Source organism: Peromyscus californicus, unplaced genomic scaffold (genome assembly GCF_007827085.1).
Source record: "Peromyscus californicus insignis strain IS unplaced genomic scaffold, ASM782708v3 Scaffold_10__1_contigs__length_136768540, whole genome shotgun sequence".
NCBI lineage: Eukaryota > Metazoa > Chordata > Mammalia > Rodentia > Cricetidae > Peromyscus > Peromyscus californicus.
Window position 1 is genome coordinate 119654768 of NW_026294391.1, and position 15672 is coordinate 119670439.

At 37.5% G+C, this 15672-nt stretch overlaps 1 protein-coding gene across 7 annotated transcripts in view; it reads right to left on the bottom strand.

The window, feature by feature from the left end:
* Positions 1-5736: 5736 nt before the first annotated feature.
* Positions 5737-15672, bottom strand: part of Mcf2 (MCF.2 cell line derived transforming sequence) — a 102791-nt gene continuing 92855 nt past the window's right edge. For all 7 annotated transcript variants that reach the window (XM_052739963.1, XM_052739932.1, XM_052739951.1 and 4 more), the window contains 5 exons: positions 13643-13721; positions 12859-12922; positions 11339-11469; positions 8938-9047; positions 5737-6462 (listed from right to left, as the gene is read on the bottom strand). In XM_052739963.1, the coding sequence (XP_052595923.1) occupies positions 6433-6462; positions 8938-9047; positions 11339-11469; positions 12859-12922; positions 13643-13721 (414 nt within the window). In that variant the 3' untranslated portion in view covers positions 5737-6432. The remainder of the gene's footprint in view (positions 6463-8937; positions 9048-11338; positions 11470-12858; positions 12923-13642; positions 13722-15672) is intronic.

Sequence of the window (15672 nt, forward strand, 5' to 3'; positions counted from 1 at the left end):
ACACGAATATATAAATACAACCTGCTGAGTTCATTTAATGTTGCTCATGTCTATATGTGTTTAAGGCTGAAAAACCTGATTTAAATATTTTAAAAGATGTATTAAACAGCTCTTTAAGGGACTCATGAGTTTTTTTTCTTATTAACTATTTAAACAAACAAAAGCAGCTCACAACTTGATCAAATGTCTTGTTGCTTTTTCTTTCTTTCTTTCTTTCTTTTGAGGTAGTGTGCCATTATGTAGCCCAGGCTAGTCCCCTGCCTCATCATGAGTGCTAAGCTTACAGCAGTGCACTGTCATGCTTGGCTTGCATTTTCAGATTTAAGTCTTCAGTTATGTTAACATGGAATCAGCTACCTTGGGGAAAATGTAATTTGTTAGAACAAATTAACTTTTGATAGTGATTAGAATAATAAATAAATGCCTTAGATTTATCCTACTGTAATGTTTAAAATTGAAGTCTATTCAATAGTACTCAATTTCTATGTAATATTTTTTGTCTTATAGTCTTTCTTGCCTTATATAAGGTACTTATTGCCTTATAGAAGAAATTATTAACTACGTAATGCCAAGAACACTGTGTTTACTTATAGAAGCTTTATCATTCTGGGTTTTATGTTTAGATCTATGGTTCAATTCAAATAAACCTGTATGAAATCAGGTATAAAGATGGAGGCTCATTTTTTCCATGTGAATACCTAGTTGCTGAAGACCATTTGTCAAAACAGATTTCCTTTCACCATTCCATTGCCATGACATGACACCATGACTAAAAACATTTTTTACAGAATCCATGTATGAGTGATATAATGTGTTTCTGTGCCTAATCACTAATATCTGGAGCAGTTTGGGTGGAGATGATGTTGGAATAAGTTCAAGAGGGCAGGCTATTGTATAACGTGGAGACTACTGTTAATAGAAATTGAGTGTATTCAGTAAAATACTAAGAAAGTATAGGTTAGTGCCTTCCAGACACAACAGGACTGACACACACATGAACTCCCAGAGACTGTGGCAGCATACACAGGGCCTGCACAGCTTCAAGCCAGATGGGATCCTTGTACTGAAAGTGGGAAGAGAACACAAGCCCCATCCCTAACCCAGAAGCTATCTCCAATTGACAACTGCTTGCAAAGCAAAACTTAGTTTTCTCTAATGGAATCTCACTGGGGAAATAAACTACTCTTAATTGTAGGCCCAGCGGTACATGGCCAACAGAAAATGAACTCAATGCTATTTTTGGAGGATTTTGGTTTTGTGTTTTGCTTTTTGTTATTGTTGTTTGTCTCATATTGCTTTGTTTGGGCACTTTTTACCTTACAAGTCTTTTTTGCTTATATACTATGGTTTCTGATTTTGTGTTTTTATGGTGTGTGTGTGTGTGTGTGTGTGTGTGTGTGTGTGTGTGTGTGTGTGTTTGAATGTGTTTCTTGTGCTTTTTAAATTTTTCTACATGTCTGTATTGTTTCATTTTGTTTTTTTTTTTAATCTGCCCGTTAAAGAGAGAAAGAAAGAAGGAATGAAGTTGACTGGGTAGAGAGGTGGGCAGGAGCTGAGAGATGAGGGAGGGAAACTGTGATCAGAATATATTGTATGAAACAATTATTTTCAATAAAAATAATCTAAAAACAAAAAAGGAAGTGTATGTTAAATGCTTTCACCAAAAGGAGACAATAATATGTTTATGCTAATTAGGTAGATTTAGTCATCCTGCAAATTTCAAATTGTGTTCTATTTAATGTAATTTTATGTTCATTTAAAATCAAATGATGTTTTACATTTATTGTATGAAGGATGTCTGTAATATCTATAATTATGCCATCATTTGATGATGACTGTAGTTTATACCATGTAGTTCAGTCAGGTCCTCCAAATTTTTCAAAATTCTTCTGTTTTAAAGCTTTGTCTTTTCATACACATTTTAGAGTACAATTTGTCTTTTTTTTCAAAAATGCCTGATGAGATTTGGATTTTTAAGCTCCATGGAACTGACAGGTAAATTTATTCAAGTTTATATGTAATATGGTAAACTACAGATTTCTTGACATTGAGAATGCCTATCTACAAACATGGTCTTTCACTGTTTACGTCATCTTAAATGTGTGTGAGCAAAATTGTGTACGTTTCAATGTATAAGCTTCTCACATCTCATTATATGCTTTCCTATTTAACACTTTAGGTTGTTAAAAATATAGCTGTTTCTAACTGTAGGGTTTTTTTTCAATTCTTTGTTGCTAGGAGATAGAATCTCAATTTATTCTCATACAGTAAGTTTGTGCACTACAGCCTTGTAAAAGTCACCCAGTATTTCTAGTGCATGAATCCTTACAGTCTTGTGCACATATATAATCCAGTAATCATGGCACTCTTGCCCTTTATCTCTTCCTGAAGTTACAGCACTGGCTAAGAATTCTAGTATAATGCTTAATGGAAATTGTCAGAGGGGCTATCTGTGACTTGTTTCTAGTCTTGGAAGGAAAGCCTAGTATTTCCTCATTATGTATGTTAGCTGGTGGCTTTTCATCAGTGAGTTTTACCAGACTGAAAAAGGTCCTTTTCTTTCCAGTGTTTTATTGTGAATGACTATAGAGTTTTGTCAACTGCTTTTCTGCGTCTATTGAACTGATTACATGTAATTTTCTCCTTCATTATGCTAATTTGGTGAGTCATATTGATTTTAAGTATGTAATGTAAGCATTTAAAATTGTACATTTCCCTCCTTCTTTAGCTACATCCATGAATTTTGATGTTACATTTTCTTGTTCATACAACTTGAAATCAACCTAATTTCCTCTGTGTTTTCATCTTGATCCTATACGTTGTTTACATGTATACTCTTTAAAATTTAAATACAGTTCACTCACATAATACCTTGAGACTATGTACTGGCTAGTTTTTATGTCAACTTGACACAAGCTAGAGTCATGTTGTTATAAGGAACCTCAATTAAGATAATGCCTCCATCAAACTGGCCCTGTAGGGTATTTTCTTAATTAGTGATTGATGTGGGAGGGCCCAGCTCACTGTGGGTTGTACCTCCCCTGAGGTGGTGGTCTTGGGTGCTGTAAGAAAGCAAGCTGAGCACACCATAAGGAGTAAGCCAGTAAGTAGCACTCCTCATGGCCTCTGCATCAGCTCCTGCCCTGACTTCCCTGGATGACAGACTACAGACTGTAAGATGAAATAAATCCTTTCCTCCCTGAGTTGCTTTTGGTCACAACAACAGAAACCTTGAGACACACTAAATGATTCCAGTCTCTTTAATTAAGATTTGTCTCATAAAACAGCATATGTTCTATCTTAGTGAATGTTCTTCGTAGTCTGAAAAATAATTGTGTGTGGTACAATTGTTGAGAGTAGATTTTAAATATCTAATCATCAGTTCTGACTGTTGGTTTAACAAATTGCTTTGATTACTAGCCATCTAAATAATTCAATAATTATCTAAATAATCCACCCATGAGTGCAGCAAGCCTTTCAGAAGTGACACAGCTTGGAGCGCTTTGCCTTTCCTATGTGACCCAGTGTTTCCACTGAGCACTATCATCCTCAGTCTTAGTTTCGCTTTATACATGAAACTTGGAACCAAACACGTTACTCCTACTCTTTTAGATGTGTATAAAAAACTGTGTACCATCACATGGAATTCAATACAAGGTACACAAGGCACAATCCTGCATTTCATAGGAATTATACGTGTATCAGTCTTGTTATCTGTGTGCTGTGTTTTTATAGATAGGTAAATGTCACTAAGGATAAAAATCTATGAGAATACTGTTGTATAAAGAAAATTTTCTTTCCTTTTTAAGGGTAGGGTTAACAGAAACACTGTGTTATTTCTCATTGCTTCATGCTTTATTCACATTGAAGTCTTGGGTGCAGACACAGGTGTACATGAGTGTGTGTGTGTGTGTGTGTGTGTGTGTGTGTGCCTGTAAATGTATGTATATGAGCATGTAGGTAGAGGAAGCCATCCACAAAGAAATAATATGTTCCTAGAATTAAATAAAAATATACATTGGTAAAGCATTCTTGGACAGTAGGACTAACATCATAAAGGCATTTGGAAGGATTATTAACTAGATTATTACAGCAACCTTGTAAGAAGGTTAACACGTTTACAATTTTTGATTCACACACACCAATCTATTGAAGGAAACATGAAATGTTAACAAGCATAATTTATTTGCAGCTTTATTTCTAATTACAGAAAGATTTTTCACACCAGTGTAATACTAGGCAAATATTAGGGAATTTTGGCCTTCAAATATTGGACAGTTTAATCATAATTATATCTGCAAACTTGGGCATTCTGACACCTATGGTTACCCAATGAAAATCTGTAAACTATCTCCTCATATCAGACCTTCTTTTCTTCTGTTTAGATTTTTCACCAACCTAACTAATCAATGGATTAGGATCAGAGGATCAAGAGCACATGGGTTACACTGCAGCAAGTTTTCATAGAGAGCTTGCATGTGTTCAGGGGCTTGTATGGCATATTATTATTGAGTCCTTCAAATAACCTACAGAGGACTTCGGGGGAAAAAACAGGTTATTACTTTAAAGATTCACACTTAATGACTTATTCATTTTACTTGATGTGATGAGCGTTTTGCCCGCACGCATCGCATGTATTTCTGGTGTCCAAAGAGGTCAGAAGAGGGCATTGAATCCCCTGGAACTGGAGTTATGGATGATTGTGAGCCACCATGTTGGTCCTAAGAGTGAACCTGGGTCCTCTGCACGAATAATAAATACTCTCAATTACTGAACCATATCTCTAGCTCCAAGCTTCATACATGTGCTCACTCACCTTCAGAGTTAGAGTATACAATCAGTGTGGCTTTTAGTTCAAGTTAGTGACATTATGGAGACATAATTGTTTCATTTAATATTTTTTGAAATAATTATGGGAGCTTTGTTCAATCTTCTTTCAAGCATTATCTTCCAGCTTTTGGTGCTCTCACAATTCAACAGCATGTGGGCAGAACCATGGTTGCCCAAATGTATAAGAACTGGATGGTAAAGCTCCAATGTCAATATTGAAACTGATAAAGAGAATTATGGCTCTCTTGTAAAGTGTCAAAGCAAAGACCCTGACACTTAGTGTGCATTAGATATGTGATTAATAAATGACTTAAACAACCAAATGGAATGTGGTCTGTTACATTACGAAAGCACAATGACCAACTAAATCACCTGAGCCCTAAGTAAATAGCAAGTCTGCATAGCCTAGAATTCTCTCACAGCGTCTTTCACTCAACAAAAGTTTGCCAGCTTTGTGGTGGGCTCTGTAAGCACGGCTGAAGTAATGAAAATGAAAAAGCATCCCTGTGATCTCTGCTGATGAGGACTGTGTAACAAAGACACGGACATGGCGGACACTTGGACTCGCTACCCATGCACACCAGCCTGAAGTCCCCATACCCATTGCAAACACGCCTACCATTGATCCTGATATTCCTCATGGAGAAGCTACTCCCTCAGAGGTCTTCTGAAGCTTTCTTCCTCCAGTCTGCTAGGGCCTTATTTCACTCAGACTATGGAGTTGTAATCATAATCACGTGTTACAAGCTTGACAACGTGCCTAACTGCCTGCTGACTGTCACAGAAAGAATTCACTTCCTGCTTCCGTGACAAATGTAGCAGCGTCAGCCACTCTACTCTGAAGGAACAAATAAATGGGATCAATTTGTGATGGGAAAAACAAACAAATAAACAAAAACTAGAGTATGAATTTGTGGAACCCGAAGGTTTCATTTTTATTTGGAAAAGACGAATTACAGCATGAAATGTACAGAAGATAATAGAGCACAACTAATTTGCTACATGAATTATAAGCATAAATTCAGAAAAAGAAACAAGCATGAAAATATTACATTTTAAATGCGATTCTTTGTAAACTACTATCAGGAAATGTTCATCTTGGCACATAGAAAAGGCAATAGCCCTGAAGAGAATTTACTAATGCCCCTCCACCCCCCAGTACTTCTGAACTCTGCATTGTCTTGCGCGGACTAAAAGGAGCGCTGGGTCTAAAAAGCGTATTAAATCATAATGTTGTGCTTCACTTGCCCTTAACTACTCTAGAGCCCTAAGTTCAACTTAATTAATAATAAGCTAAATAATTGAAGGCACGCTGATTGCATTTGGTTACAAAGTAGACAGAGAAGAAACAATTTTCAAGTCAAAAGTATTCTGAGATGAGACTTGATCCAGCACAATGTCTTACACACTTACTACACAATTTTAGGAATAAAGACTACTACAAGTAAAATGCTTTTAAGTGAAAGAAAAGAAAGAAGTATATGCTGTTGGTTCTTTGCATGTTCCAATATATTAACCTGAAAAAAAAATCCCCATCATTTGGGCTGAAAATCTTTTGAGTGGTGTTTTTTCCACATGGGCTGAGAAGCAGGCAGGCAAGAGCTACAGGAAACTCATCTCCGACACGACTCTCTGTAACAGAAATGGAACCCGTTACTTCTCAGGGGTGTGTGTGTGTGTGTGTGTGTGTGTGTGTGTGTGTGTGTGTGTGTGTGTTTTTCTGAAACAGGGTCTTACTACGTTGTACCTCGGGCTGGCCTAGAACTAACTATACAGCCAGGTTGACCTCACTCCCAATCCTCTTGCTTTAGCTTTCTCAGTGCTGGGATTACAAGCACATATCACCACAGCTGGCTGGCTTCTCAATTTCTGTCTTTGTAAAGTGAAACCAAACGCACAGCTCCTTTCAACTTCTGTTTTAATGCATGTATATGTGTGTTCATATTGTGTATATGTCCGTATGCATATGGGTTGCAAGTGTGTGGATGTGGGTGAACATGTTTGTGTGTACACATGTGTGCAGAGACCAGAGGTCATCAGGTGTCATCCTTAAAAACATCATCCACCCCCTTTGAGACACGGTCTCTCAGAACTTCGGGGGTTATGGGCTGTACTGCATTGCTCTTTTGTTTGTTTTCCTTGGTAGCAGGACTTAGGAAAGTATTCAAAAGAGGAATTCTGATAGGTTTTCCTGCATTCCCAATCCTTGTGATTAAAGCAATAGTCAATTTTGCAGACTCGCTTTACTTTCTGACTCCAAAGCTGAATAAATGCTAGAAGACCTGGTTCTGACAGCATTCTAGACCATCTACAGGCAGTGTTCAAATACCAAATGGTTTCTTCTGACTGCTCACAACTGACCAACTGACCCAATCTAATTCGTCCTCCGATAACATAACAAAAGGAACTGTCACTGATTCTTATAATTGGCATAACCCAGTAGGTTGCAAATTACAGGAAGGAGATCATTTAGGGTCTGTTTCTGAGAGCCATTCAATAGGTCTGGAAGGTCAAGTTTGCATAACGACATTATTAAACTCTCAAATTATTAAATTCTCAAATGTATGCAGGAGTTTGTACAGTTTATCTGATATATGATAGTAGAACAAATTGGATTCAGAACCACATGAGAATCAGGATGTCTTTTTTGTTGTTGTTTTGTTTTGTTGAAACAGGGTTTCTCTCTGGCCTGGAACTCGCTTTGCATATTAGGCAGGCATTGAACTCAGAGATCCACCTGTTCCTCCCTCCTGAGTGCTAGAACTAAAAGTATGTGCAACCAGGCCCAGCTCAGGACTTTAAATAAGCCAGATGTTAAACATATTTGAAAGAGTGCTTTATTTCTCATTATTTTTCAACTTAAAAAAAAGAAAGTCATTTTAAAATAAAAATGATACTCAAAATTATAGGTTTCCTAATTTAAATCTTTGTTATTTATCATTTTTAATATAATGTATATAGTATAATAAAGTATATTTTCAATGGATATAACTCACATAGTAAATAAAAGTTCTTCTTTAAAACTTTTATGTGTGTTATATACGCCTGTGGCCCTTGGAGGCCAGAAGAGGGCATAAGATTCCCTAGAACTGGAGTTACAGATGATTGTGACCTACCACATGAGTGTTGGACATCGAACCTAGACCCTCCAGAAGAGAAGCCAGTGCTCTCAACTGCTAAGTCACCTCTCCAGCCACTTAAATATCTCGATATTTTAAGAACAGAAAGCATTCTGTCATTTGAAATATGAGAACTGCTAATACAAACAATTACAACAAATCTCTTGCCAGCCCTTAATTTCTTCCTCTGTAAATTATAGCTTAAAAGATTAGCCTTTCTCACACTGATACTGTTAATGTTAATTGAGAAATCATTTTATAAAGTATATTTGAAACTTCGTTATATCTGTGTCTATCCCTCATACATAAATAGAAAACACAGCTCTGAACAAAATTACACATAAATACCTATACACACATACAAAAGTACATGGAAAACTGGTGACATCTGAGTAAAGCCCATTGCTGGCACTGATGTCAAGTCCTAAGATTTGGTACTGTCCTCTAATTATCGAAGATGTTACCACTGGGATAACTAGGTGAAGGGAACACAAGACATTTCAGTAGTATTTTTCTTAACTTCTTGTGAATTTATAATTTCAAATATTAAGCTTAAAGACAAATTCCATATACACAGAGAGGTATAATGAAATAAACTCCACACTTAAAAAAAATCTAAAACTGAGAGGGTCATGAAATCACACATTTATAAGCTAGTACTTGACAACCTAAGGCAGGAGGCCAGCCTGGGCTACCATAGAGAGATCCAGACTAGAAAAAAAATAAAAAATAACAATCATATTGATATATTTGTAGGCATTTGGAAACTGATAATTAAACTAACTTCAGTGGTGTTCTGTGTATAATTGAGAAGTATTCTACATAATGAGAAGTGATTAGTGAATCCTTATAAGATTCACTTCAAATCACTTCATTTGGACATAGAATATGGAATATATTCAATAACCCTCAAGAATCCTGACACAAGGTTGCTCTTTATGTGCCCTATCTGTTTCATCGGGGATTTTGATGTATATGTCACACTAACCATTTGTGGCCCATCCTCTCCATCGTCACTGTAAATAGGGAAGTAATAGTTATCTGAATGTTCTTCAGATGCTTCAGGACCTTCTGCAGATGGTGGCATCTGAGTCCAAGCTAGAAGAAAAAGGACAAGTGTAGCAGTTACCCAAAGGATCTGGTTCCCTACCACAAGAGAAGCAAACTCACTGCTACAGTCAAAGCTATGCCCTTCAGTGGATCAACACTATGGCCTATCTCCACGTAATAAAATTGCACTTAGGTTGCACTATTTTTGCATTTGACATTTCAGAAAGGACTTGGACTACAATATACTTCTTTGAAATTTCACAATGGTTGGAAGTTGGGGTTGATGGGCATTATTAAAAGTAATGGTAAGCCAGGTGGCACAGGCCTTTAATCCCAGCACTCAGGAGGCAGAGGCAGGTGGATCCCAGTGAGTTTGAAGCCAGCCTGGTCTACAGAGAGAGTTCCATGATAGCTAGAACTACACAAAGGGAAACCTTGTCTCAAAAAACAAAAAATGTAATGTTTAAACATTTTCAGAATATATTATCTTTCTTACCTCTACCCACAAAAAACGGTTCTGAATTTTCTTTCTATAATATTTGTATTTCTCCCACTCAAATAGTACTTGTTAGATTCTGCCTGGTGTTGCTATTATTTTGCCTTGGGTTGTCTTAGTAGGCAGAGATCATGCATTATATATCCCACGCCTTATAAGAGCCTGCATGTAGCCAGGTGTGGTAGTGCACACCTTTAATGCCAACATTCAGAAGGCAGAGGCTGGCAGATCCCTACAAGTCCAAGGCTAGCCTGGTATAAATAGTAGGTTCCAGGCCAGCAGTGCTACATAGTAAGACTATATATCCCCCTGCCACAACAATGAGATAGTAGGTAGAAAAATGAGATTTCTTTTTTTTCTTTCATTCTTTTTTTTTTTTTTAGAATTGAACTGATTTAGATGAAATAATCTGTGTTTAGTTTTAATTGTTAACTTGACACAACCTAGAATCACACGGGAAGACAGTCTCAGTGAGGGGTTGGCTAGACCATGTTGGCCTGTGGGCAAGTCTATTGGGGGTTACTTTAATTGATGTGGTAAGAACTAGCCTGAAAATAGGCAGCATCATTTCTTGGTTTGGAACCCTGGACTTTATAAGCATAAAGAAATCTATCTAAGCAAACTATTCATGCAAGCAAGCAGCATGAATGGATTTATTTCTCTTTGCTTCCTGACTGTGGATGTGATGTGACTAGAAACTTCAAGCTCCTACAACTGTGACTTCCCTGCAATGAAGGACTGTTACTGGGAATTGTAAACTGTAATAAACAGCCCCCCCACCCCAAATTGTTTTTGTCAGGGCATATCAGCACATTAACAGAAAAGAAAAAAACCAGGAGAAAATCTATGTCACAAACTTACAGACTCCCTTCTTGGCCATAGTAAACTGTTCATGTCAACCTTCTTTGATGTGGTTTCCCTACCTGTTAAATGAAGGCATTGATACTAGGCTCTCTCTTTGTTGCTGGGGTTGGGAGTCACAACATAAAGATCTAAAGGAACTAACCTCTAAATGGATAACTAAAAACTGAACACTGTCAGCATTACTTGTTCCTACTCAACTAGTAGGATTAAGGACTGTTATATTAAGTCCTGAGACTTTGGCATTTCTCAGGGAGTCTATGCTATTGTTCCCAAAGTTATTTAGGAAACCTTGTACGCTTGTATAGCACCTTATACCTCCCTATTATGACACTTATCATATTCCACTTAAATTGCTTACTGAATTATCTACCTTCCTTGCATTGTAAAGATGGCAGCTCTGCGTATTTTAATCATACTTCAGATGCAACTCTCCAAAATTCCTGATGCACTGATCATGTTAACATTTGGTGAATCAAATGTATTGCGTACAATCATTTCAAACAGCACAAATCTCATAAGAAAATGAATTTCCAGCTCTAGTCACAAAACCAATGGCAAAGAAACAGTATACCCATTGAAGTCAATATAGGACTCCTGTGTCCTTTATTGCAAGAGTTCTCAAACTTAAGCATGGATCAGCATTATATAGAAAGTTGGCCAAAAGTCAAGTAGCTAGGTCTCATACCCATTTTCTGCTTCAGAAGATCTGAGTCAGGGAGAGCCAAAAAAATTGTCTTCTATAAAACAAGTTCCCAGGCGATATTATTGTTACTGGTCTAGGGCCCACACTTTGACAAATAGTGCTCTGTAGTGTCCACCAGAGTGCTTTTCATGTGCAAGAAACGAAAGCCTTCTAAAACAGGTTGACTTTCTTTTCTTTATACAAAAATAACACATGGCTAGATTCTTTCCAAATTAGCAACAGGGATTAAAAGTCACATAGTTATGAATCTTTTCATCAGATAACCAAGACACATACCTGAAGAATTTGCTTCTGTCTGAACTGGCACAACTGCCTCCCTGACCGCCACCACACCACTGGCCTGTTCCACCTCTGCTCCTGCCTCTGCTTCTACTCCCACAGCATTTACAAGAGCTTCCTCTTGCTTTCTGAAAAAGCCACATATAAAACAGGTGAGCTTTTTGCATAGTCTAAGAACAGTGAAAAATTAAAATTCTCTATCTTAATACTATGTGTTAACAGTAAGCTGAAAATCCATTCCAATAGCTGATGTGCCCTTATTTAAGTCTGTAGAATAGTTGATAATATAAAACATCTTCAAGAGCTTAAGTCCTAAGATTCAAGTCAGCACACTTCTTTTATGCAAAGATTATACTGTTCCCTTCTAGACCCAAGACAGGTATGTGTACAATCTGTGTTGTTCTGAAGACTTTTCATCTTAATATGTCAGGTAATGTATGTATAAATATGTAGGTGAAATTTTAACCTGATTCATGCTGTTAAGTTTGCACCAACTACTGTTTCAGAAACTACTGCATACAACAAAGTCTTCACTTCTATGTTTGAATGTCATGAACCCTGCCAGAAAAAGACCTTCAAAGTAGCTTGGTTCTCCTAAAGATCCTGATGAAAATCATGTGCTGTCTCAGATTTTAGAGACGTTTTGGAGATATGTGTGACAAAGAAAGAAAAACAATCTATCTAGTAGGTCCTTCTGTGCTCCCTGTACCATGCAGCTACTGTGGCTCAGTGAACTCTGTGCCGGGGCTTTGGAAAGTCTCTGTGTACATTCAGATGCAGACAGTGCAGCTTTTGAGATTATTAGAGGCAGAACATCAAGATCAGTGTCCTAAAGCAGCAGTGCTGAGCTACCATGCCCAACTGCCACCATCCAGAAGGACTTTAGCCTTACTTCAATTCATAGATCCATGTCTTAACTATGCACACTGCGAGCCACTCCTTCATTGTCTGTCCTCATACTGCTTCTCCAGACAGACTGAAGGTAAGCAAAAGCACCCCAAAGAGAAAGCCATGAATGAGAACTATTGTGTTTACCCTCAGACTGAGTGCAACTCTTCCCATGATCAAATGAAAAGCACTTAAAAGTTTTAAAAACAGCCTTGCAATTTATAGGGACTGCTAGTCACTATGTAACTCCAACATATGGCTGAAACCTGAGAAAATAGTGTGTTTATGTTATCTGATAAGGGATTGCTATCACAGAAGGCTGATTGTTGTCTGAAATGTTCTAATTACATTGTTTGGTATTTCTAGGGGCTGAAGAGTTTGCTCGTGGTTAGGAGCAATTGTGGCCCTTATAGAGGACCCAGGTTCAGTTTCCAGCACCCACACAGTGGCTAGGAACTGTCTATAATTCCAGTTACAGGGGATCTAACACCCTCTTTTGACCTCCAAGAACCAGGAAAACATGTGGTGCACATATGCACATGTAGGTAAAATTATTTTCATACACATAAAGAGAAATAAATACATCAAAAATTTAAAGAATTATGTTTCTGAATGAAATGATCACTTACTCAGCTTTCTGCTGCTGAGGAGAAAGTTGATCCCATTCTCTTTGCTGATCCTGCTGTTTTTTAGCTGAACAATTAAACAAAGCTTATGAATCATTTTGAAGATATGTTTGTTACTTCTATGAAGGAGAACAATGACAAGAAGTCCTGCCTTAAACAAGGTACAACGAAATTGGTCCTCTGATCTCCATATGATCACTGTGGCACACACACACATACACACACACACACACACACACACACACACACACACACATCTGTAGTCACATATACAAGTATGTACATACACATTATACACACATACAAACAAAGACTCTTTTTCTAAAGTACCAGTTCAAAAGTGCAACCAATTCTCCATCCCAACCTTACTGAATACTGGTTCTGTGAGGTTCTTCCTCACCGTCACCTCCCAGGAAGGACTGGAAATTGATACCTCATTGATTCTCAGCTGGTTCTGAAGCACCAAGGCTCACCTTGGAGTTGAAATTAGCTGTTGGGTTTTTTTAAGCTCTCTGAATCTCAATGTTACTTTTTATTTTAGTTTAATAATTCCCTTCATGATTATTAAATTATTAGCCACATTCCCAGGAAGACTTTTCACAAAATCTAAGCCATTGTGCTTCTCCAGATAAAGCATGAATGCTTGAAATTACCAGTCCAAGAAAGGGAATGGATCCAGATGGGAGGGGAGGGGGGGGGAACTGGTGGGAATAGAGGGAGGGGAAACTGTAATTAGAATCTATTATATGAAAAAAATATTTTCAATAAAAGAAAAAAATGAAATTACCAGCCAAAAGTTCCTGCTGCTTTAACAAAATGTTTCTTATTTCTTTTAACCATAAGATCTTCACATCAATATTTGGAGCCTAAAAATTAAAACAGAAGGAAAAAAGTATGTTTTCTTTTGAAAAGAATGCTTTTATAATAATAAAAAATGTAATCAAACGTGAGTCACTCTATGAAACACCAGATTCAAATTCTAGCCTTTTAATTCTTAAAGCATTTAAAAGGCTGATCATTAGCCATCTGATTATATGAGATATTATAATCAAAATCATTCCAAAATTGCCTTAAAGAACAGACTAACAACTGGAGGAAATGCAGGGATCCTTTCACTTAGTTTTGCTTTGCTGGAGAATTACACACACACACACACACATATACACACACCACTTTGTTTCAATTTTGGTAAAACAACAACAACAACAAAGCACCCTCTAATATTTCCACAACTTAATAATCTTAAAAACTGATATTAACATGATGGAGTCCCTAAATACTCTTCTATTGCTTATAAGGTAAGTTTATTATATGGTACCAACTATTATATCTTAAAGCAAACCAAGAAGGGCTTATATACTGCTATCAGTACAAAATCAAACATGAAAAAAAACCTGAACATCTGTAACAGATAATAACTTATGGATCAGCCACAAGTCACGACGTAGAGACTCACTGACAACGGCATAACACTATCTTGATGTGGCCTGAGTGTTCTCTCCTCCCTGAAACAGCATGGGCCTCAGAGCACACCCGCCCAGGAAGAAATAAATCTGAACTGTCATATCTTCAAGTCTTTAAATGCTGAAGACAAAGGGAACTCAACACTAACTCTAGAAACTTCATAGAAGCAAAAAAGTAGCAGCCAAACGTGAAAGGCATGAGCTTTTATAAAAGGTGACCAACATTTTTTTTTTTACCAACTCAGATTTTTAAATCATTCTTTAAAAGATCTATTTATTTATTTTCATTCAGTGTCTATGGGTGGTTTGTCTGCATGTATGTTAAGCACACCACATGCCTTCAGTGCCCATGGAAGCCAGAAGGAATCAAATTCCCTTAGAGTTAGAGTTATAAATTGTTGCAAGCCACCTATTATGAGTGTTAGAAACTGAACCAGAGGTTTGTTGTTTTTTGTTTTGTTTTGTTTGTTTTTTAATCTTAATGTTGGAGCTGGAGAGATGATGGCTCTGTGGTTAATACTGCTCTTGCAGAAGACCATACTTTGATTCCCAGCACCCACATGGGGATCGCTCACAATGGACTTTTAACTCCAGCTCTAGGGGTCTCTTGCCCTCTGCTGGCTTCCTAAAGCACTGCACAAATTCATAATCCCACAGACATAAGCGTGAATGCACACACACACACACACAAACACACACACACACACACACAAACACACACACACTCACAACTAAAATCCTTAGCATGAATGCTATGAAGGTAACCAACTGCTTTCAGATTAGATTCAAGGTCTACTCCACTAGAGAAAACACAGGCCTGGTATTGCAAAGCTGCTTAAGAACCCATGGTTGCGGAGCTCATAAGCTCCAGGGGGAGAACCTCTAATATTATTTTATTAAATTGACATAGTATCAAACTGCCCTCTAAAATAGTATCTACCCTAGTGCAACTCTCAGAGCTCATCAGAGAAGTTTATTTGTGCGATGTGTAAAGGTTAACAAATTTGCAACTGGTTAAAGTGTAGAGACTGAGTGTGGAGTGCTCAGTCATAAATGGCCTTTTATATCACACCCTTTTCCCAAGACTCAGAAACTATCACAGAAAAGGGGACAGAAAAATTGTAAGATTCAGAGGTTGGGGAGGACCAGAACAAAACAGTGTCTTCGGGGCATGACAGGACCACTGCACCCAAGAACTCAGAGGAGCTGTGGATGCCTGCACAAGATCTCACAAGACCAAGTCAATCAACATTCCAACATGCAGTGGGAAGGCATTCAGAGTCCCCACTTCTAAGTGAGGAGCAATAGATGGTTACTGTCTTCTAGGGTTAAAAGAACCAGTTTTCGGGGCTGG